The 20,880-nt window shown below is 47.3% G+C and overlaps 4 protein-coding genes; 3 read left to right on the forward strand and 1 right to left on the reverse strand.

The window, feature by feature from the left end:
• Positions 1 to 282: 282 nt before the first annotated feature.
• Positions 283 to 1,739, reverse strand: GSTUM_00008344001 (uncharacterized protein; the record flags this gene model as incomplete). XM_002839996.2 has 3 exons in its annotated part: positions 283 to 1,110; positions 1,176 to 1,475; positions 1,538 to 1,739. 3 exons carry the CDS (start codon positions 1,737 to 1,739, stop codon positions 680 to 682), a joined length of 933 nt encoding a protein of 310 aa, XP_002840042.1. The 3' UTR covers positions 283 to 679.
• A 221-nt stretch (positions 1,740 to 1,960) lies between these two features.
• GSTUM_00008345001 (uncharacterized protein) lies at positions 1,961 to 4,639 on the forward strand. XM_002839997.2 has 8 exons: positions 1,961 to 2,235; positions 2,336 to 2,364; positions 2,442 to 2,919; positions 2,973 to 3,553; positions 3,706 to 3,967; positions 4,022 to 4,128; positions 4,189 to 4,293; positions 4,347 to 4,639. Exons 1-8 carry the CDS (start codon positions 2,202 to 2,204, stop codon positions 4,371 to 4,373), a joined length of 1,623 nt encoding a protein of 540 aa, XP_002840043.1. The 5' UTR covers positions 1,961 to 2,201; the 3' UTR covers positions 4,374 to 4,639.
• Positions 4,640 to 9,063: 4,424 nt separating this feature from the next.
• GSTUM_00008347001 (uncharacterized protein) lies at positions 9,064 to 10,361 on the forward strand. XM_002839998.2 has 1 exon: positions 9,064 to 10,361. Exon 1 carries the CDS (start codon positions 9,444 to 9,446, stop codon positions 10,137 to 10,139), a length of 696 nt encoding a protein of 231 aa, XP_002840044.1. The 5' UTR covers positions 9,064 to 9,443; the 3' UTR covers positions 10,140 to 10,361.
• Positions 10,362 to 14,287: 3,926 nt separating this feature from the next.
• On the forward strand, positions 14,288 to 15,089 carry GSTUM_00008348001 (uncharacterized protein). XM_002839999.2 has 3 exons: positions 14,288 to 14,385; positions 14,436 to 14,770; positions 14,828 to 15,089. The coding sequence occupies exons 2-3, from the start codon at positions 14,673 to 14,675 to the stop codon at positions 14,973 to 14,975; spliced, it is 246 nt and encodes an 81-aa protein (XP_002840045.1). The 5' UTR covers positions 14,288 to 14,385; positions 14,436 to 14,672; the 3' UTR covers positions 14,976 to 15,089.
• Positions 15,090 to 20,880: the final 5,791 nt, after the last annotated feature.

A 20,880-nucleotide genomic window follows, 5' to 3' on the forward strand; every position in this document is an offset into this window, starting at 1 on the left:
AAATTTCCCTGTTGCCAAGATACCCGTAAACCACCAAGGACAAACCTCTTTGACTAAAGCCAAATATGACCTTCCCCCCACCGCTTGGGTTTATCTAGAATAACCATGCTAAAAGAAAATTGTAAGAGAAGTGGAAACGATTTGGCCACCCCGGATCCTAGTGATCCTGATAATCCGGGCGCGGATAGCGGCAGCTTCCACTCTCCCTCTGAGCAGCACATTAACTGTCATTACCGGTACTGTAAGCGAGTGCTGGAACATGTTTTGAGGGTAACACCCATGTGGGGGTCGATATGGAGCACAATATGAGACAGTAATTGATCTCCAGAACCGCCGCCTTTGCGCCGTGCTGTATCGTGCTGTACCGATACTTGAGTACGCGAAACTTCTGAGCCACCGTCAATTATTACGTTTTCTCTACCATAGATCCAGATCAGTGTAGCACGTATCAGCATTACATCTGAAATAGGTTAAATCTAGTGGAGCTGAATTCCCTTAAAACCGTTCTTGCATACACGTATGATAGACTACAGCACTTTCTACAAGATTGTGGTGGCCACTTTAAATCATTCGTGTTGGAAGGCTGATATCGAAGTCAAAATACCTACAAGAAGTTTAGGTCTGCATGCCTGACGGTATGGTGCAAAGAGGAGAGAACAAAGTTATAGGCATAATTCATCTATTCCAGTGGTTTTACGCCTTTCCAGATACTCGCAATCCCAAACGTCAACTCTTTGTATCCTTTACCAACATTCACTAATCCAGCATCCTTGATCATTCTCGCGAACTCCGATTGGGGGGGGAAACGCTTGATAGACTCAACAAGGTATTGATAACTATCTCTATCTCCCGCTACCAACTGCCCCATGAGCGGAATAATGGAAAATGAGTATTGCTGGTAAATCGCATCAAGAGGCGCGGGCGAAACCTTGGAGAATTCAAGGCAAGCAAAGACACCGCCAGGCTTGAGAACACGGCGAGCAGCTCTTAAAGCCATGGGAATGCGGGTAACGTTGCGGATGCCGAATGAGATGGTGTAAAGATCCACCGAATTGTCGGGGATGCTCTCAAGAGTCTCGGCATTTTCAACACGAAAGGATATCCGGTTGGCTGGGGTGGGGTAGTTAAAGTTAGTTCTCATTCACTGGATGAGATTTACATGTCTGGGCTCGTACAATCATATCCATTCTGAATTGCGCGCTTCTCCCCCTCTCTTAACATGTCTGCATTGATATCTGTGCACAGAACTGTGGTTTCCCGGTCACCGTTAACCTTCTCGGAGTGGTCGAGCATTCTGAAAGCGATATCTCCTGTCCCACCGGCCACGTCAAGAATACTCATAGGCTGGCCGCCTGGTCTACGGCCAGGATTGAGAGACCGAACAAAATGGTCCTTCCAAAGGCGATGGATTCCGAAGGACATGACATCGTTCATTGTGTCGTATGAGGAAGCAACGGAAGAAAAAACCCCAGCCACTGTCGGTTGGATCCATCAGCTACGAGTTTTCATAAAATACAAACCTATTAGTGTGTTTTACCTCTCGTGGACTTGAGCGACTCTTTCACAGTCTGAAAACCAAAATGGGTTACCGGCTCCGAGCTCGACCGGTCATCTTTTGACGGAGACGAATTAGGACCAACCAGAGTCGAATGGGAAGCCGCAACACGAGGGACCACGGAACGAAGATGTTTGCTGGGAGCAGCGGAGAGCAGACCGCGAGAAAGAGGGCGAGCAGACATTGAAAAGAACGACTGGGTTTGCTGAGGGGCAAGAGGAGTCAAGACGAATGAAATTCAGCTGTCTAAAACAGCTGCGAGCACATGACTTAACTGTTGCCCGCCCTTGACTCTCCCGTCGCATGTTACCCGGAATAACCAAGGAGGCCACCGAAACGGTATTTTTGGGTGTTTCGGTGACTCTTGGCAAGGCTCTCTCTTTCTGGCCACTTAATTAACGCCATCTCCCTTTCTCCTCCGCGTCCTCCCATCACCGTCTACTCACCCCAAAGATCTTAGAAACCAAACAGCCTAGCCTTCTTCATCACCCCCTCCCCGCCATTGGCTAAAAGCATTCCGATTCCTAACAGTGTCCAGCTCCCCTTCTTTTTCTTCTAACGGAAGGCAGCCTTAGCACTGTCGCCTGGGGAAAAAATCAAGTTTTTCTAACAACGATATCAGCAAACAAGCAAGCCCATCCCAAACATGAACGGTGATTCCTATTCTTCCCGCGGCGGTGGTATGCTTGATTACCCCTCTCCCTCCCACCTTTCGCGTTTATTCAGCGCGTTTCCTGATATTGAATATTTGCTAATATTTGGTCTCTTTTGAATTTGCAGATCGGCATGGCTATGGCCGTGATTATCACGTATGTGTTTGTCATATCTCTAATCATCCAATCTTGGATTGTTTGGAATAGCCACTTTTTCTAACCTTCAGTTATAGGGGACGGACCATCGCCGGGAAAGAGACAGGGACAGAAACGATCGGGATCGCGGGGATAGGGATAGAGAGCGTGCGGGACGCCGTGACCGTTCTCGTTCCCCACATCGTGGTAGATCCCATAGGGATGATTACTTCGAAACTGATAGAGCTGATCGCTACAGAGAGCGCGATCGCGATACTGATAGATATGCGGGACGCGACCGCGATTACGAGAGAGAGAGAAGAAGAGGTGGCGGCGGGGACAGACGTGGCGAACGGAATCCGAGATATGATGAGCCTCGTGGGGGAAGAAGCACAGCAGCGGCAGATGCTTATCCCGTTAGGAAACGATCCGCAACCCCACCAGTCAAGAAGAGAGAACCGACGCCAGATTTGACTGACGTTACTCCCATCAACGAGAGGAGGCGCAGAATGACCATGTGGGATATCAAGCCTCAGGGGTACGAAAACGTCACAGCTGAGCAGGCTAAACTTTCTGGTTAGTTATTCGTTGTTCATACCATCGGGGTCTAGACTGATCCGACTTTATAGGAATGTTTCCGTTACCCGGTGCTCCTAGGCAGGCACCCATGGACCCAACCAGGCTTCACGCATTCATGACTCAACCTAGTAATGTAGCAACAGCATCCACTCTGAAGCCCACCAACTCTCGCCAAGCGAAACGTCTCCTTATGAGCAACATTCCTCCTGGCACTGATGAAGAATCGTTATTGCAATTTTTCAATCAGACCCTCTCCTCCCTTAATGTCACAACGGGGGGTCCTGACCCAATAACATCAGTACAGCTTTCGGGAAGTAAAATCTTAGGTCTTCTTGAATTCAAAAACACCAATGATGCCACAGTTTGTTTGGCACTCTCTGGAATTGAATTTAACGGGGGTAATATTGAGATCAAGCGGCCAAGGGATTATATCGTTCCTATTGTACCTGAAGACCACCGCCACCAAGAACCTGGAGTAATATCAAGTGACGTTCCTGACACGCCTAACAAGATATTGATTTCGGAAATACCCGAATATTTGCAGGATGAACAGGTTATCGAGTTATTGAAGAGTTTCGGGGATTTGAAGGCATTCGTTCTCGTCAAAGATGTGACTGACGAGACATCTAAGGTAGATAGAAACTAACCGCACTCCCGCTCCCACCTTTAATCTCAAAAGCAAGAGGAACAAGCCCCAATTCCGATTGGCTACTAATTAACCAAATCACTATTTATCAGAAAGTACAGCTATTAACCTTAATATGTTATCTCTCTCGAATTTAGGGAATCGCCTTTTGTGAATACCTTGATCCTGGAACCACGGAAATAGCCGTGGAAGGCCTTAACGCTATGGAAATTGCCGACAATACCCTCCGAGTACGACGTGCTTCCATTGGCATGAAACAAGCAGCTGGTGTCGAAATGGGCGTCAACGCAATGGCCATGATGGCTGGCACAACAAGTGTGGATCTTGAAGCCAGCCGTGTATTGCAATTGCTTAATATGGTGACCGCTGATGAGTTGCTCGATCCCGAAGAATATGATGGTAAGCATGATTTGGTTTTTGATGCCCCAGTCAATAGATGCTGATGGAAAATAGAAATATGCGAAGATATCCGTGATGAATGTCAAAAATTTGGATCGCTTGTTGACATGAAGGTTCCCCGTCCTAGCGGGGGCAGCAGACAAGCAGCCGGTGTCGGCAAGGTTTGTAACATGTTTGACCTCAACTAGTAAGCGACAAGGCTAATGGCTCAATATCAATAGATCTTTGTTCGCTTCGAAACTCAGGAATCTGCGTCTAACGCTCTACGTTCCCTCGCTGGAAGAAAGTTCGCTGATAGAACTGTTGTCTGTACTTACTTCTCAGAGGTACCTACTTCCTCTCCACCCCTGTACATTTTGTGTTCACTGACATTTTTTAGGAAAATTACGAAGTCGGAGCCTTTTAGGATCCCCTTTCCCTCGTAATGCTATTTCTGACACCATAACTTACCCTAGCTCTAAAATGTAGCTCCGTAGTCAATCCAGTGGTGCCATCACTTTTTGACTCTTGTGCTGCCCCGTTCGTTTTTTCTTTTGCATAGGGCCTTTCGATTCTCTCAGTTGTATTTAGGTTGTTTTCCCAGTCACTTGTTGACTCCGGGAGGATCCTGGTTGTTTTACATCTTTCTTGATTATGTAATGTTATTCTTTTTCATTAAATTTTTTTCTAACAGGTGTGCAACGGGTTGTGCCTCGGAGGTGGCGGAAATTCAGACGAGTTTGGCGCCTTCAACTGGCGCTTACAGCTTGATAGCACGATCCTATGCTTTCCAGTAGACGCGACCCACCCCCTTCCACAACCCCAATTCACCGGATTCTACTCGTATCGTTCGGTTATTCGCCCAAGTCTATTACCAATCCTAAAGGCCGTTATTCCGACCCAAGTCCATTTATCAGCGCTAAAGACTGTTATAATAGATTCTTGCCTACTTCCACTATCCTCACTGAAGTTCCTAGAACCTTTCCGGAGCTTACCACGAGCATGCCGTCGAAATAATTGCTTAAAAAAACCCGCTATCCCGCTCGCCTTCACATCTTATCTCACTAACTCGATAACTCCGCATGAGGCATACAATACTCGAGCACAATACCTTTCACTAACTCACCATAAACTTACCAGATGCCATTTGCCGAGCCAGTAATAGCAGTCAAAAACATGAGAAGAGGCTTGGGAATCGAGCTGGAGGGATATATCGGGGGAGGGATTGTAGGAGAGGGGGATTTAGGAAAGGGTCTACTCACGGGCTAGACGGAGAGCTTGGCCTTAGACCTCGGAGCAAACCAAACTGTTGTCCAAAATTAAAATTTTTGGCATAAAATGATTATTGGTATATCATATCTTGCAGTAATTCACAACAATACAGGATCGGCATACGGTATAGTAACCATGGTATTCAAACACCAATATCGCCACTCGTAACATCAATCAACGATCCAAACCACTGCGCCCATACCTGCACACCATCTAACACCCGACGGCTCGATTTACTAGTATCCGGGTTGCCTGGTTAGGAGGGTAAGTAGAAGTATTTCAGAGGCATTATGGAGGTTGGTCCAATTGGTGCTATATTAGGAAATTTGAGTGATATCCCATGACCGCAAGTGGTGAATGAGAAAAGTTGGGCATACTAAGTGACTCCCTCCGCGAGCCGGACTAGGAGCATACTGTATCCCTATTTTTTATCATTTTTGCGACTGCTTGCTATATATTCCTGGTTGGAATCTACTGGATCTAACTGACTTGTGGAATGGTACTGTACGTTCGTATTCCCCTCCCTCTATTTGTGAGTACCTTAGGGCAAAGGATCCGATCGTTACATTGGCCATGAGTGGTTTAGGGCTGGTTCAAAGAAACGACAACAGCCGTTACCACCAGCCAACATCGCTATCTTCGCTAGCGATGTAAATAGCTCAACCATTCAGCCAACCCACTCAACCACTCGGCTCTCAATCGTTCAGCCGACCAGCTCAACCAATCAGTTGACCGGTTCACAAGCATGGTCAGACAATGTGAGTAGCCCTGCTCATTGCTTTTATGGAAGCCTGGGTTGACCTTTGTAGCGTGATGAGTGTTGAGGGTTCTAGATTGATGTTGATTGATCAGGGTTGAGTGTGGAAGTTGTGGGGGTCTGACGGAGAGTTCAGAGGTTCAATAGATCAGCATGGAGGTTCAGAGATTGACACAGTGGATTCTCTATACTTGCCTTTCCTTTGTTATTACGAGAGTATTACGGGAGTGTATAGAAGAAAGGGCAGCATGCGTGGAGAGTTAGTGATAAGTGTGGTGATTCATGGAGGGATCAGGATTCATTGTTTATGTTTTACTTATATCGCTGTCTTTACCGTTAGTTTAGAGAGATGAGACGAGCGCTGCTATTATTCTTACTTCTCACTCTTGTCCACACACTGCTACTGTTCCCCACAGTCACCTAGCCTTCCCTCCACCACTGCGCGATGGGTCCTCCACCGTTATCCCCATTAAGAATGAGGCGATGGACTCTCCTGTTCAAGGTGACACTGTCGAGGAGGGATATGAAGATAAAGGTGACACTGTCGGGGAGGAATATGAAGATAATGATGAAACCCCTGCACCAGAACAGGCTTGTAGGGAGGGGTAGCTCAACCCGAGACTCTTTTCGCGGCAACTATAAAAAAATAGTCAACAAATGGGTGCTTGCTACTAGTCGTGCGGTGGAAGATGCCATCATTGAAGCTTGCATCGCGATGGACCTGCGACACTTGCCCTCTCTCCTTGCCAGTTATTCATACGGAGGGATGGAAGTCGCGCGAACCTTCGCTGGCGTCGTGACGGCAACGAAGTGGCCCGGCGACATGTTCGAGCTCGCTAAAGCCCTGCGCGACATGCTGTGCCGCCTGCACAGGTTGGTGAATGGTAACATGAGTATTGCGCGACGGGTGCAGGTTGTTGGGGTTTGCACGGTAGGGTTGGCACTGCGGTTTGTTTACTTGGGGCAGCCTGGTATTGGGTGTGTGTGTTAGCTCACGCGGGAGGAGCTGGTCCAGGTGCCGAAGGATGTTAGGGAGCTTCCGGAGTTGTTTAAGGTGTTTATGATGGTTGCGCAGTTGACAGTATTCTGGGCAGGATATTCACGAGCAGTCGGTTGGAGCCAACAACGTGAGTGAGGCGTGACTTGGGTGGCTGATGGGCGTTTGTACACCCCGGGATTGGTCGGGAAAGGCGTGCGTTATGATAGAAAATGTATTACGCTAAGCCACACCTGAATTCGTGTATTAGTCATCAAGGGTTTATGCCAAGCGTGGGGTCTTTTACTATTTATTGGCATATTTCTTGCCCTTGCATATAGCGATTTCCGTGACCCCGAATTAGTTGGAAAGAACGGCAGAAAAGACCCTCATCATAGCGAGTAGACAATGACTCAGCAATCGCCGCAGCTCCTGTTGTATCATAAGGAAAGCATTGAGCCCCGGCATGGGGCTTGTATTTATTGGGCCACTGGAAGGAAGCCTGTCTTAGTTTGGAGAGCGCGGAATGCGAAATGTTTGAAAATCAAAAACCTATCCGAAGATTGAGGGCAGGGGAAACAGATATAGAGCGGGGGGGGTACAGAACTCTCGCACCCCACAGAGACGAGAGAAACAGATTGATAAAAAGGGTACTCGACTACTGCCAGTCGAGCAGGTGAACCGCGGGCATACGAATTGAAAAAAAAAAAAAAAAAAAGATCATGACAAGCATAACAATCCAGGAAGCTGGAGGATATAAAGAAATTTTCCAACTCCCTCCCATCTTGGCAACCCATTCCCGATCTTCTCCAACAGGAGCATCCTCACGCGCAACATATTCCATTTTTGCCTCGATGGTGTCTATATTAGCCATTGGGAGACAGGAGCTCGAGAGACCTACTCGAGTATGATACTCGGGTAAAATGTTGTGGCAGGGGTAGACCAAGGGGGTCTTTGCATTGTTAAATGCAGGGCTACCGGAGTGGCTGGCGGTGACCCTCTCCAGAGAAAAAAATCATCGTGGCTTTTATCAAGCAGTCTATGAATTCGCGGCCCAAATTGACAAAGTTTTGGGAAGGCTATTGACATTGGTGGAACCAACCTGTTGGGAGGGGTTCGTTGGTTCTGATTTCTCCTGGAAACATCTGGAGCGCCATCCGGAGGCTATTTATTTATTTATAAGGCATGCTGGGGAGTTCGAGAGAGCATATGGGGCCGGGTGACAAGCCTCCAAAGCACATCCCTCTCGCTAAGGACGGCCCGTAATAACACCGATAGTTGTCGCGGGCTGAGCAAGCTTTGCGCAGATGTTGTACTTCAATCTACGGGGGTTCCGGGTTGAGAGGTCCAGATCAGAGGGTTGCCGGTGAAGATGAGCGCATGACTGACCGGAGGGTACCAGAAAGCTCTTTCCACAATCAGCAGGAACCTTACCACGGGTACCTCTTGGAGTCTGGGGTTGACGGAAGCTGCCTGTATTTCTTGTAACCAATGGGCAGCAGCAGGGGGCAGTACCGGTAGATGGAGGTGAGGAAGTTTATTGAGGGGGGTAGAAAGATTGGTGGGGGAAATAGGCAGTATCCCAGCGTAATTAGGGGTGGAACCCGTTAGTAGCTTCATAGGTGTTTTAATACTTATCACTCAACAATTGTGCTTATCCACTCCCGTACGGGATTCTAGGATATATTTACTGCATTATAGCCCTGTTACAAGTATTGCAGGGTTCTCCTAGCCTTGCCTATCCATTATTCAATGAAGGAGAAGTTGCCATTGATTTTACAATGTGCTCAAGAGTATTTTAGGGAGAAAAAGAAATGTATAAACAAGCCTTGTCCTTTTTGATGTTGGTTGAGATGTTTTTTTAGGAAGAGATCTTTGCTGATGAGGCCGCAAAAGTGCCATTTTCCATTACAAGTATCAATCAACAGCAGTTAGTATAGAATTAATTTTATGGCAAGCTGGCCCTGGAAGGTCATCGCTCTTGAGGCTAAAGTCGAGAAACTCAAACCGAAAGAACATTAATTTCTTCACTCTCACGATGGCCGTACTCGATAAGTTAGACTACCATCTGGAACCCCGTAGACTCAGACAGCCCTTTTACCTACTCGTACATTAACCGCCAAGCCTGGAAAAGTGACATGAAGGGAAGGAAAAAAACAGTATGATACCGTACTCGCACCGGTAGGAGAAAAGTGAGGCCAATAAACCGGGTAACAATGCGCACGTGATGCAACATCTGGAAAATTTCCCCTCAGAACTTTAATTTCCTTCCTCCCACGTCCTCTCCACCTATCCATCGACCCCTCTACCTATAAAGGACTTGCCGACTCCCCACATTTTCACCCTTTTACACCTTTTGCGGAAGAGTGCGCGTGCGGGAGGAATTACACAGGCACAACCAAAACGGAAAAGAGAGACAAAACCTAATTCATGAGACGAGGAATAATAGTCGGATAATTCAGCAAAAGCAAAAGTGCCAAAAGTCAAGCAACATGTCATTCTGGGACAATTTTACCGGCAGAAAAACCCCCCGCCAGTTGAGCACTACGAGCACTACTGCCGTCTCCCGCGACCACCCGTCAGATGGCGGCGACATCGCCCCGACCTCATCCTTCACGCAACAAAATACCTTCGACCCAACGGGCATCACGTCCGTCAGTTCCTTCCTCGCCCCCGCCGTCGCCGACCCGGCGGTCCTGCACCCACTCGCGGGACTAGACAAAGGCCTCTCATACCTGGACCTAGAAGAAACCGCTTTATCGACACTCCCGGGCTCGCAAACGGCCCTCCCGTCCCGCGGCTTCGGCGATGACTTATGTTACGGTACCGGTACCACCTACCTCCTCGCGCTGTCCCTCGGTGGGGCATGGGGTTTCGCTGAAGGCCTGAGCAGATCCCCGCCTAATGCCCCACCACGACTACGTCTGAACGCGGTGCTCAACGCGATGACCCGACGGGGGCCCTTCCTGGGGAACAGCGCCGGCGTGCTGGCTCTTGTTTATAATGGGGTGAATTACACGGTCGGGAGTTTGCGTGGTAAACACGACGCAGCGAATAGTATTATTAGTGGCGTCGTGGCCGGCGCGATTTTTAAGAGTACGAGAGGGGTTAGGCCTATGCTTATCAGCAGTGGGATTGTCGGCGCTGCAGCGGGGGTTTGGGCGATTGGATTGAAGGCTTTGTTGTAGGTTATGGGTGTTGCCGAAGGGAGGGGATGGAGGGGGGGGGGCGGGCTTGGGTTCAGAAATCTCACCTCATTACATGAACATAACATAACATGATAGTTCCTTTTTTCTGTCTAGATTGTGTGTATAAAAGTTTCCTTTTCTTTCTCTCTTTTTTTCTTCGGCATTTCCTTCTTCACCCCCCCCCCGGAGCTCTCCTTCACCCCTTTTCTGTTTCCACTTTTTGCCATTGGAGCTTTAGATTGTTCTTCCCGTCGCTTCTTCTTAACCATGGTCTACGGTGTTTACGAGAAAGAAAGAAAAAATCCAGCACTTCCGTCTAGTCTGGACTGGATGTAATATCACTTGCTTGAATTGTGCCTTTTCCTTTCTTCCCTTCCACTTTTACTTCAGCCCAAGTTGGTGCCGGAATCATAAATAGATTGTAACGAGGTCCCATGCTAGAGCATGGGAGATATCATGGGTTGTCACTCGATTTGTGCAGTCGCGAAAGCCTAGGTAGTTGGCAACACGTCCCCCCAGTAGAGTAGAGTAGAGTAGAGTACGTGGGGTACTTGTAGAGGGAGGGCAACGCCTCTACTGGTAGCCAGGACCGCATATTACCTATCATAATCCTCCGTTCCCAAGTCCAGTGAGATTCAATGGCACTCCCATTATCGGGACCGGACTGTTAATGGCATGAACATCACATAGCACGGTTCCATCGCGCCCGATCGATCAATCGTTCGTTTTCGCGCCCCGAAGGTTTTTCTCCGGGGTGGGGTGCATCCCGTTGTGTGTATTATTCAATTCCCGGTCGTCAGGGTTGGGCATGGTGCAGGTGGGTTATCGCCGGGTTTTCGACATGGTGGATTGTCCGCAGCGTTTCCTAGCAGCTTGACCGGGGTGGCGAAAGACGGAAAGTACTAGTACAGTAGAGCCGGTGTGCATGGGTGTGTGTGTGGGGGGGGGGGGCGGTTTGGCCGATTGATAGATAGGTATCCGCTCCTGTGATGCTTCCTTGCATTCTCTGGGGTTATGTGGTCAGTTCCGCGTCTCTTGGTGGGGGTTTTCCGGGTCGGTAGATGGAGGAGTTACCGTTGTCACTTTCGTGGATAGCGAAGAGTGGTGGAGTGATTGGGGTACGGTACTATCGGTAGTAACTTATAATGCAAACGGGCGAATGTCATGAAATAGGAAGGATCCTGAGGACTTGCAAGTTTAAAGGATTTAATATTTCGTATACCACCTCCTTTTGCTTCTATGATAGCTGTAACTCCATTTTGTCGTGGAACACCACAATTCTTTCTTGAAGGAATTCTGGGGGGGATTAATCATTTCTCGTGGGAGGAAAGCTCCCCTCGGTAGGTTTCTCTATTGTATTGTGAGTAGTGCACATATTATGCTCCACCGCACTCTTGAATCTCCGGCGAGGTGTGCGTGAGTGGGTATACTCTCCCCTTGTCCTGTCCAGTCCGGCAGGTAGAGTACTGCGCACATGTTCAAGGTTGCCGGGTGGTATGATATCCTGGGAATAACTTGGATTTTAATAAATTGTGATAGTCGGACGCCTGGGGGTAGTTGGTACCAGTCTTGGCGCCAAGTCGCCTGATACTTCAAAGGAGGGAACAACTCGCAATGACCACACATCTCAGCTCCCCAGCAATAACACGGGTGGGAATAAAATACACTACAAGTATGGGCGATCAGTGAGCACCGCGTTCTCTCGGAAACAACAATTGGATAAATTTAGAGGAGGAGGGGGATGGCAGTGAATTACCCAATGCGGGTTAAAAATAAGCAAATCCGGAGAGGTAATTCCCCAGCACTAGCCGTAGACAAGCATTCCCGGAATATCAAGATCCCAACAAACTCAATATTATTATCGAAGCTCGAATCCTCTAAAATTCTCGGTAGCGAATCGGACGGTATCTTGTTCGCTCCTCCACCTGGGATCGCTCGGTGCTCCGAGTCTAAACACCGGCACTGACTGCACGAGCGGGCTTGCCCCGTGACGGAATGAGTGGACCGGTCACTAGTAAACATGGTTCTGTGGCTACTGGTACTGATGATGCGTGCTGCGGTGCGCGATACTCTCTGGTGCCGTGGGAGGATCCTCCAGCGGGGGGGGGTAGAGTCCTATTGGCAGCGCCATTAATGCTGTAGTATATTCATGCAAGTGCGTTGGGGTTTCCTCCCTAGCAGATCTATTGTGTTTCCATTCGTTTGCATCAGCAGAGTGCGCAGGTCGGGGTTTCCCCCCCCTCTTCGGACGAAGAGGTGAATCCCAGACGTCTTGCAATGAAGTTCGATTATTCCAGTGAGCCCCGGAATGCCCCCGTGGGCATTGAAGTACTGTACTCGCGCGGCTGAGTTGGAGCTGGACACCCGCTGGGCGCGGTGATTGCCTGGCTAATTAATGGACGTCTCCGGGGCCCCGAGCCAGTGGTGGAATATGGGGCCAAACAAGGACTCCAGGGGACATTGGTAGACTCTTCCTCGGGCCGTGAGTGGACACTCCATGAGAAGCTTTAAGGAGCGATACTTTGGTGGTGGGGGGGATAATTTCAGGCTGGATCCCAGCTTATGAGAGCATGGGGTGGGAAGTGGTTTCTCAGGTCACGCACAAGTACGGTACTGTACTACTCGAGTAGTAGTATGCCGGTCGAAGAATAGAAAATATCGTATCAACTCATTCAACTGGACCTCACTGGTATGATATCTTAAAACAAGGTGAGGTGTGCCAAGGAAATTGCGCAATTTATCTTGTACGAGAAATATTAGTTTGGTCACAATTGGGAAGGTGTAATTAGAAAGAATACCGGGGTTGTATATTAATTTTATCAAATCTTACGCATTTTTGCTTAGCTCAACCTCTGGAAAGTTGGAGATTGTTTTGGGTTACTGCAAGCGTTCGTTTCGCATTTCAAGACAGTGCTCTGAAAATTATTTTATTTTATTATTCGCTTCATTTCAACATACCAACCTGACGTCCAATTATGTGTGCCAGTAACGTGATTGTTAATTGCATGGCCCCTGCACATGCTCATCATTGGTCGGGCGATCACTAAGAGTTGAAAACTTAAGCTTATTTTAACCCCCGATCACTAATCTTTAAAACTCGAGCACAACCTCACCCCCCCCCCCGGCAAGCAGAGTTAACAAAATATATATCACGATGGGTCTCCAGACCCTCACTCATCACATCGTCCAATTGGCAGGACTATAGACTATGGAACGACCCAAACCTGGACTCATCGGGAAATACCGTACGGTACATCCCTGAAGTTCCCACGGATCAGCGACCGTTGATCGCTGCCTGATTTACCCGCGGTGGCGGCGGCATAGGTGTGTTTAATTGGCGGGGGGGGGGTACTGTACGGGGATGTTGTGGTGGACTGTGCGCCGCTTTGGGGACTTTGGTGATGATGGAGAAAGACAGTTCCTTACCCTTCCTGGCACTATTCATACCGAATTAAATTTTTTTATGTGATACAAGTACCTCTGACGGTAATGAGCACCCGGGACTCAAAAATTAAAACCCCCTTCCCTTGTCCATGGTATCACTACACAATACGTGTAACATCCCCACAACCGCCTTATGAGTGCTTCCCGGGGTGAGTGCGCTAGTCCTGATGTGGTATGTGACGCTACTGCTTTGGACCATGTAATTGGTGGGTTTGCCCGACATACCCGGCTCCAGCCTCAGGTTTCGCCTCAGGTTTGAGAGATATCAGGGGAAATCGCTAGTCTGGGGGAGAAGTCTTCTCTGTGGATGTGAGCTTTGCGTGGTTCGGGATCGCTGCGCAGGGGGGCATGGGTGGAATAATGGCGAAAAAGTTGGGAGAATTTGGTTTTGTCGAGGAGGTTGATTCTGAGCTGCCGGCACCACTGGTACGAAGTGCGTAGGCAAGGAGCGCTATAGTACGAGTACTCGTGCTGCGCTGTGCTGTGCTCGCCCGACCGGGGGAGCTGGTAGGAGGGGTGGCCCAATCTATCATGCCGGCATTAACGGGCAACCGTCGGGGTGCGTTGCGTGCGGGGAAGGCTTGTCATATACCTTAAGAACGCTTTGTACCAAACAATATAAATCCCTCCTATTCCTTCCTTCCGTCCTTCCTTCCTTCCTTCCTTCCCATAATTTTAACTCCCAAGAAAGCCCCTCTACAGCAACCCCAACCTTCGCAAAACCTCCAGCATGTCTACAACCCACGGCACCCCTAAAGCAATCCCAATCTGGATCATCTTCTCAACCCTGGTAGTAATTTACGTATGAGATGACGACCCCCCCCTCACCTGACCAGACTAAACTTCCTCCAGGACGCATTGTACATCCTCTTCCGCCCATACTCCTTCCCCCCCAGCGCCCTCTCTAAGATCTAGCCGGGCCACACCTTCTACGCCACGGTAGACCACCTCTACAGCGCCAGCACCTTCGCCGAGCAAGATGGCTTCCCGGCCGCACAGAGTTGGATGAACCTTGTCGAGTCGGCTGTCAATCTCGTCTACCTTGCCAAGTACTATTGCGGCGGCGGCGGCGGCGGCGCCGGGGGTGAAATGCTGGTGGCGGGGTTCGCTGGTGTGCTCATGACACTAGCGAAGACGACGTTGTTTGTGCTTAACGAGTTTTGTGCCGGGGGGAGGCATGTTGCGCAGTAAGTTACTCACCACGTGATGGATGGATGGAGGGGCTAATGTTGGGGGGGGGATAGTAACGATTTGAAGAATTTTGTCCTGTTTTATGTCTTGCCTAATGGTCTTTGGATCGCGTTTCCGGGTTGGTGCACGTATTGGTTTGCCAGGGAGATTGTCAAGGGAATTGACACTGGGAGTGGGGGTAAGGTTAAGAAGAGGGTTTGAGTTTGAGGTGGGGGGAGGGGAGGGATAGATTGTTTTTGGACGGATTGGGTGGATTCTTGTATGATAGACTAATGGGTGGTTTCCGGCTTCGCCTCAGCTGGTGTATCAGGATCACGTGTGACCTGTCCTCATACTGAGAAGGGTGAAAAAGTAATGGGGGGCAAAGGACAGAGAGAGTAGGATATACTCGTGCCAAGGTTCCCCCCACTTCGAAGAACGCTAAGCGACCTTCGACGGCAGTGGCACTCTCCTAGAGTGCTGAACAGCTCAATGAAAGTAACACCTCAATGAAAGATTTCCTGTGAGATTGGCTCCATTGACAATTAATCGACCCATATTGATCCACCCACCTAATCATGCCTAATGAATCCTATGCTGAGACGGAAGATCAAATACAGCAAGCTATGGATAAAATTGCTGAAGAGGAAAAACCTAACATTGTTGGCATCGCATGGGAATATGGACTTCCAGAACAGCGTCTCCAGGCACGAGTACTAGGCCATCAATCCTGTCTGAGACTTATACCATCCAACAGGAAATTGACACCAGACGAGAAATAAGCTCTTAGTATCTCAATAGGCTTGATGAGATTGGACTTCCTCCAAGATATCGGAACATCGTCTCCTATGCTGATTCAATACTCACCTGTGCTCATCGTAATCCCAACTCTATCTCACTGAGAGTCAGTCACATGTAGACTCAACACTTTCTGCAGAGATATCTCAAGTATCAAATCCGAAGGCAGACAACAATTGATGTAGAGCGTAAGAAGGTGCACTGTGTGGAAGATCTCTGTGACTGGATTGCATGATACAAGATATTAAAGAAAGAGAAAGAGATTGTCATTGGAGATTGCTACAACTTCAATGAAACGGGATTCAGAATTGGGATAGGGAGAGACCAATGGATAGCTACGCATGAGCCTGAATGACCACTATTATTTGCAAGCTCCAGCAATTGGGAGCTAGTTACTATGGTCGAGACAATCAGCGGTGATGGAGCTGTTCTTCCCCCCATGCTCATCATCCCTGGAATTGTCCTTATGGAAGATTGGTTTACCAAAGCTGATCTTCCAGATGATGTTCAGGTTAGAGTCTCTGAATCTGGCTATTTGAATGATGAATTGGGTATGAAATAGATCTGCCATTTTGAAAAATACTCCACTAAATGTCAAGTTGGCATATGGCAACTTCTTGTGCTTGATTGCCACAATTCATACTGCACCACAGACTTTATTGAATTTTGTGATACCCACAAAATTCTTCTATTTTGCCTTTTCCCACATTCAATACATCTTCTACAACCCTTGGACATGGTAGTATTCCAGTCTTACAAACACTACCACGTGGAGGCGGTGGATGCAGCTACACGGACCGGCTGTTCTGAGTTTAATAAAACTGAATTTCTTATGGCACTCAATTCAATTCGCTCCCAAACCTTTAAGCCTACAATGATCAAGTCAGCTTTTAAAGAGACCAGACTCATCCGGTTCAATCCTGATATCGTTCTTGGCGAGCTTGTCGACCTTATGGTGCTGGAAACACTAGAGCCACAAACCCCAACCCAGACAGCATACCAAAATACCGCCATCATAGCCACCTCCACCACACTACAAACCATTCAGTTTCTGAAATGTCAAGTCGATTCACTTCTCTTCAAGCTTGGAGAACTTTCACATACCGCTTATTGAAGCCTACATATGTACCTAAAGAGTAGTCTAACCCAGGCTCCGAGTGGTGCACTCGCTCTGGAGGACCTTCAAAGAACCAAGGCAGCAGAACTGGCCCGAGCTGCAGGCCAAAAGTGGAGCTGACACTCAATCCAAAAGGGCAGAGTTTTATATGCCCGTGAGGCGAGAGCAATATTTCTCTAAAAGGAACAGGAAACAGCAGAAAAGGCTTTGGAAAAGGCTCAATAGCTACTTGATACTGCACAGAAAAACAGTGAGAACAAAGTCAAGACGCAGTGGAAAGAAATATCAAAGCAGATGGGGAAGGCTGTGAAGGATAGGAAGAAGCTACAAAAAAAACAGAAACTTTTGCATCATGAAATTGGGGCCTTAATTGTAACTTTTGTTTGTCATGTAAAATAAATCTATTGTTGAGGTGTTACTTTTGTTGAGCTGTTCGGCACTCTAGGAGACTGCTACCGCCATCGAAGGTCGCAAAGCGTTCTTCGGAGTGGGGGGAACCTTGGCACGAGTAATAGTCTGAGGGGAATGCTTGCTTGTTCGTCTCTTGCAATTCCCCTGTCGCCCAATGCCCAAAATGCGCATATCTGAGTATCACGAGAAAAGGTTTAAAACACCATTGATTACAGGGGTATATGTTTAATATATGATACCATAACATACCATCAGTAGGGGTGGAGGAAATAAAAGTGGTCACTATGTCTGAAATTCAGACTTCCCTATACGGGTTTTGTATATGTTCTGTCCTAAAGAAGGCAGAACCTTTGACCTCAGTTCAACCAAGAAAAAACTATATTTTTGAGCCACCTTTTCCAGCAGAGTACCGTAAAAACCCTCATAATCCACTATCTCCGGAGCAGGGGTTAATCTCCATAGCAGGCCTAAGCGAGCATTGCCAAGAGGGTGGGTGATCGGGCGTGATTCCAAAATTAGTATTCTTTAACGACATGATAGAGAGATGAAACAGGTTATTCAAAACTATTTACAAATTCTATATTATTATCATCCACCTCACTAATCTCACACTGATCATCGTGTGTGTTAATATCCTTCCTCCAATCCCCAATTTCAAGTCCATTGAAGCCCTTAATGTTGAGCTCATGGTCTGCACTACCATTGATAGGTAGTGCAAGCCCAACCTTCCAAAAGACATGGCGGATAATCTCTGCTTTCTCCTGATAAAACTTATAATAAGCTTCACCAATGCAGAAGGTAGTCATTATCTGCCGGTCTCCAACACTCCACTGCTCAAACACCTCTAATGATTCTGACTCAAAGATCTTCCGATCAGTGAGATCCCGAACCATCTCTTTCAAAGGCTTGTTTACTGACACATCCAAAGGTTGGAGTAGGCCAGTGCAACAGCCAGGAATTAGAGAGGGAGTAATGTCATTCTAGCGAAGGAGTTCAAGAATGGCGGGGGTCTTATGAGAACCCATGAGATCGAGGGCGAAGAGAGTAGGATGGCAACCGAGTACCGGAAGAAGTTGTTTTGTAATATAGTTTTCGAATAAAATATCGCCCATGTAGGCTGTAGGATTATACTCAACCAGAACATCCGGATGATACTTGCACTTCTCTGCCCCCAATCGCTGACCTGTCCCACGAAAAACTATCATTCGCGGCACTCGATTAATACCATCGGCAAATATACAAAGAACGAGACTCGCTTGCTGCTTGTCTCACCCGGACCACGATTCTTTTATCCATACCGTTTTATTACCAATAGTATCGTAGGTCTTGACGGACAAATACTCGAATGGAATTGGGATTTCATCCAGGTTGCAGATGTTCGACAGCTCATATCTGCCCACCAGATGTTTGATACTAACTTCCCAGAATTTTGAAGAACGGGGTTGTAAATTTCTTCGATTAAAGCGAAGCCAGTTGATTACCAGGGAATGGTAATCAGCTGGCAACTTTTGAGCTGTTTTCGTAATACTACGAAGACTAATTCTATTGCGTGCTAGAAACTCTCGAAACCATTCTGGGCTGAGCCGAAAGATTGTTGGACTAATGTTAGGATAAAGGGATCGGAATAGAAACTGGGATTGAACTCTAAACCATCCTTGCTGGACAGTTCTCCCTGCTTCCCTATGCTTCAAGAAGTCTCGGTAGAGTTGAGATTTCAATTCCGGCTAAAGAATCCTAGTTGAGCATCCCAATTCTTCCCTCCTCTTTATAGTAGATGTAACCAGTACGGGCACTCAGTTATTGGTTTTGTTTTATGTTTTGTTTTAAGTATTGCTTTGATACTTGGTTTGTTTTAAGTATCGTTTGATACTTGGTTTGTTTTAAGCATCGTTTGATACTTGGTTTTGTTTTATGTTTTGTTTTAAGTATCACTTTGATACTTAGTTTGTTTTAAGTATCGTTTAATACTTGGTTTGTTTTAAGTATCATTTGATACTTTGTTTTGTTTTATGTTTTGTTTTAAGTATCACTTTGATACTTATTTAGTTTCACTAAAGTGTATCGATTGATACCTTTGATTAGTTTCATTCATGCTAGGCATGAACAGAATTATGTATTTAAAGACCACCTGTTTCAACGATAGAAAAGGCAGACTTCGACAGACAGTATTTCAATATACTTGGTTGAACGGTTACTTCTTTGTTCCTCAGAACATCCTCGAAGCCTCCTTTAGTTCTCAGCTCTCGCCTCCTCTCTGGAAGAGCAGGCCACCTGCCAACTATCGTATTCATTACCAACAATGTGATTAGCTCCTTGTGAACACGTTACATTTTTTTAACCTCAGCAAGTGGTTAAGAACCTGTCTCCAGATTTAGGCCTGATTAACCTATCGATATCCACCTCAGAATACTAGCGGAGAGAAGTGGCAGAATCACAGCATATTCAGCTTCATCTCAAATCCAACCTAGAGTATTTGATGACTAGGAGTGGGAAGCAGATCCCACGACAGGACCTTACAAGAAAGAAACAACCTCGACGCTCTGCTAAAAAGCTGGGAGAACCTGCAAACACGGAAGATACACAGCCCCCAGGAGAATTTCCTTCTACCTCAGCAAGGAAGCCTTCCTTTGATCCTCCAATTGATCCCGAATCCAGTAGTGAATCAGATATGACTAGTACAGGAGGAGGACCTTCAGAAGGAGGGCCTTCTGGAGGAGGAAAATCTCGTGCTCAAGAAGAGGAAGTACCCACAGCATTTGAACCTCCTAGGTTTAAACTCCACCTACCAGCAAAGTTTACAGGCGAAGGAAAAGACCTCAAACCCGAAGCTTTTGATCGATGGGCGACGGAACTCTCACACTATCTTCTCCAGCAAGGGAAAGATGTGGAAGACCCTACAACCGGACTTTATATTAGATCATTCTGCGAAGGAAAAGCAACCGATGCATACCACCAATGCTATAAGGATTATGGCGGAAATGTGAGATTAAGAGGATCTATAGTCCTCGATTAACTGAAAGGACAATTTCAATCCTCCATCACCAACGACCTCTTATACAACAAATTCAACTAGCTCTCACAAGTTAATGGAACGCATGTCAAGAGGATTACAGATGTAGTCACGGATCTATTGATGTATAAGGACCGAATGAAGAAAGGAAGCATTTCCAACTACATCCTTAAGCGACGATTCTATGATACCATGCATCCTACCCTCCGACGAGAGGTAGAACTACTCGAGAAAGACGATGACGATATTGCAGTAATAATTGCAAGAGCAGAGTGGAAGGATGCCATTCTCCATGAGACCAAGGCATACAAAACACAGACATCCTCTAGCAGGAATAGCCAGCCATGACACAAACCCTCCAGCAATTCTGAAGATGATACCCCACGAGTTTTCAGAAAGAAAACCAAATCCTCCAAAGAATCGAGACGCCAGAAAGGAGAATGTTTTGAATGTGGAAAAACAGGATACATGGCAAGGAACTGCCCTTCTAAGAAAGGGAAAGGAAAGGCAATTAAACAAGAAGCATCGGCCAACAATGTTGAGAGCGACAGTGATGATGTCCAACACAGCGAATATGAGGAGATCCATATTGGATACATCGATGTGGAATGCAACAGTGTCCGACCTCCGGCTACATTCAAGGCACACACCGCCCTGGAAGGTACTATCCTCATCAACGGCATGAAGGATCAAGTCCTATTCGACACTGGCGCCATCAGAAGAGACATGATCAGCAACGCCTTTGTCTCTATCCATAGACTTCGAACTCAAGTCCTTAACTAACCCAAACC

This window comes from Tuber melanosporum (genome assembly GCF_000151645.1).
Source record: "Tuber melanosporum whole genome shotgun sequence assembly, scaffold_45, strain Mel28".
NCBI lineage: Eukaryota > Fungi > Ascomycota > Pezizomycetes > Pezizales > Tuberaceae > Tuber > Tuber melanosporum.

Excerpts from the sequence above, each read along its gene's own strand:
- GSTUM_00008345001 (XM_002839997.2), top strand. The coding sequence starts at position 2,202 with ATGAACGGTGATTCCTATTCTTCCCGCGGCGGTG. Across the intron at positions 2,365-2,441 it reads GCTATGGCCGTGATTATCAC|GGGACGGACCATCGCCGGGA; the intron begins GTATGTGTTTGT and ends CTTCAGTTATAG. Across the intron at positions 2,920-2,972 it reads TGAGCAGGCTAAACTTTCTG|GAATGTTTCCGTTACCCGGT; the intron begins GTTAGTTATTCG and ends CCGACTTTATAG.
- GSTUM_00008347001 (XM_002839998.2), top strand. The coding sequence starts at position 9,444 with ATGTCATTCTGGGACAATTTTACCGGCAGAAAAACCCCCCGCCAGTTG.
- GSTUM_00008348001 (XM_002839999.2), top strand. The coding sequence starts at position 14,673 with ATGCTGGTGGCGGGGTTCGCTGGTGTGCTCATGACACTAGCGAAGACG. Across the intron at positions 14,771-14,827 it reads GGGGGGAGGCATGTTGCGCA|TAACGATTTGAAGAATTTTG; the intron begins GTAAGTTACTCA and ends GGGGGGGGATAG.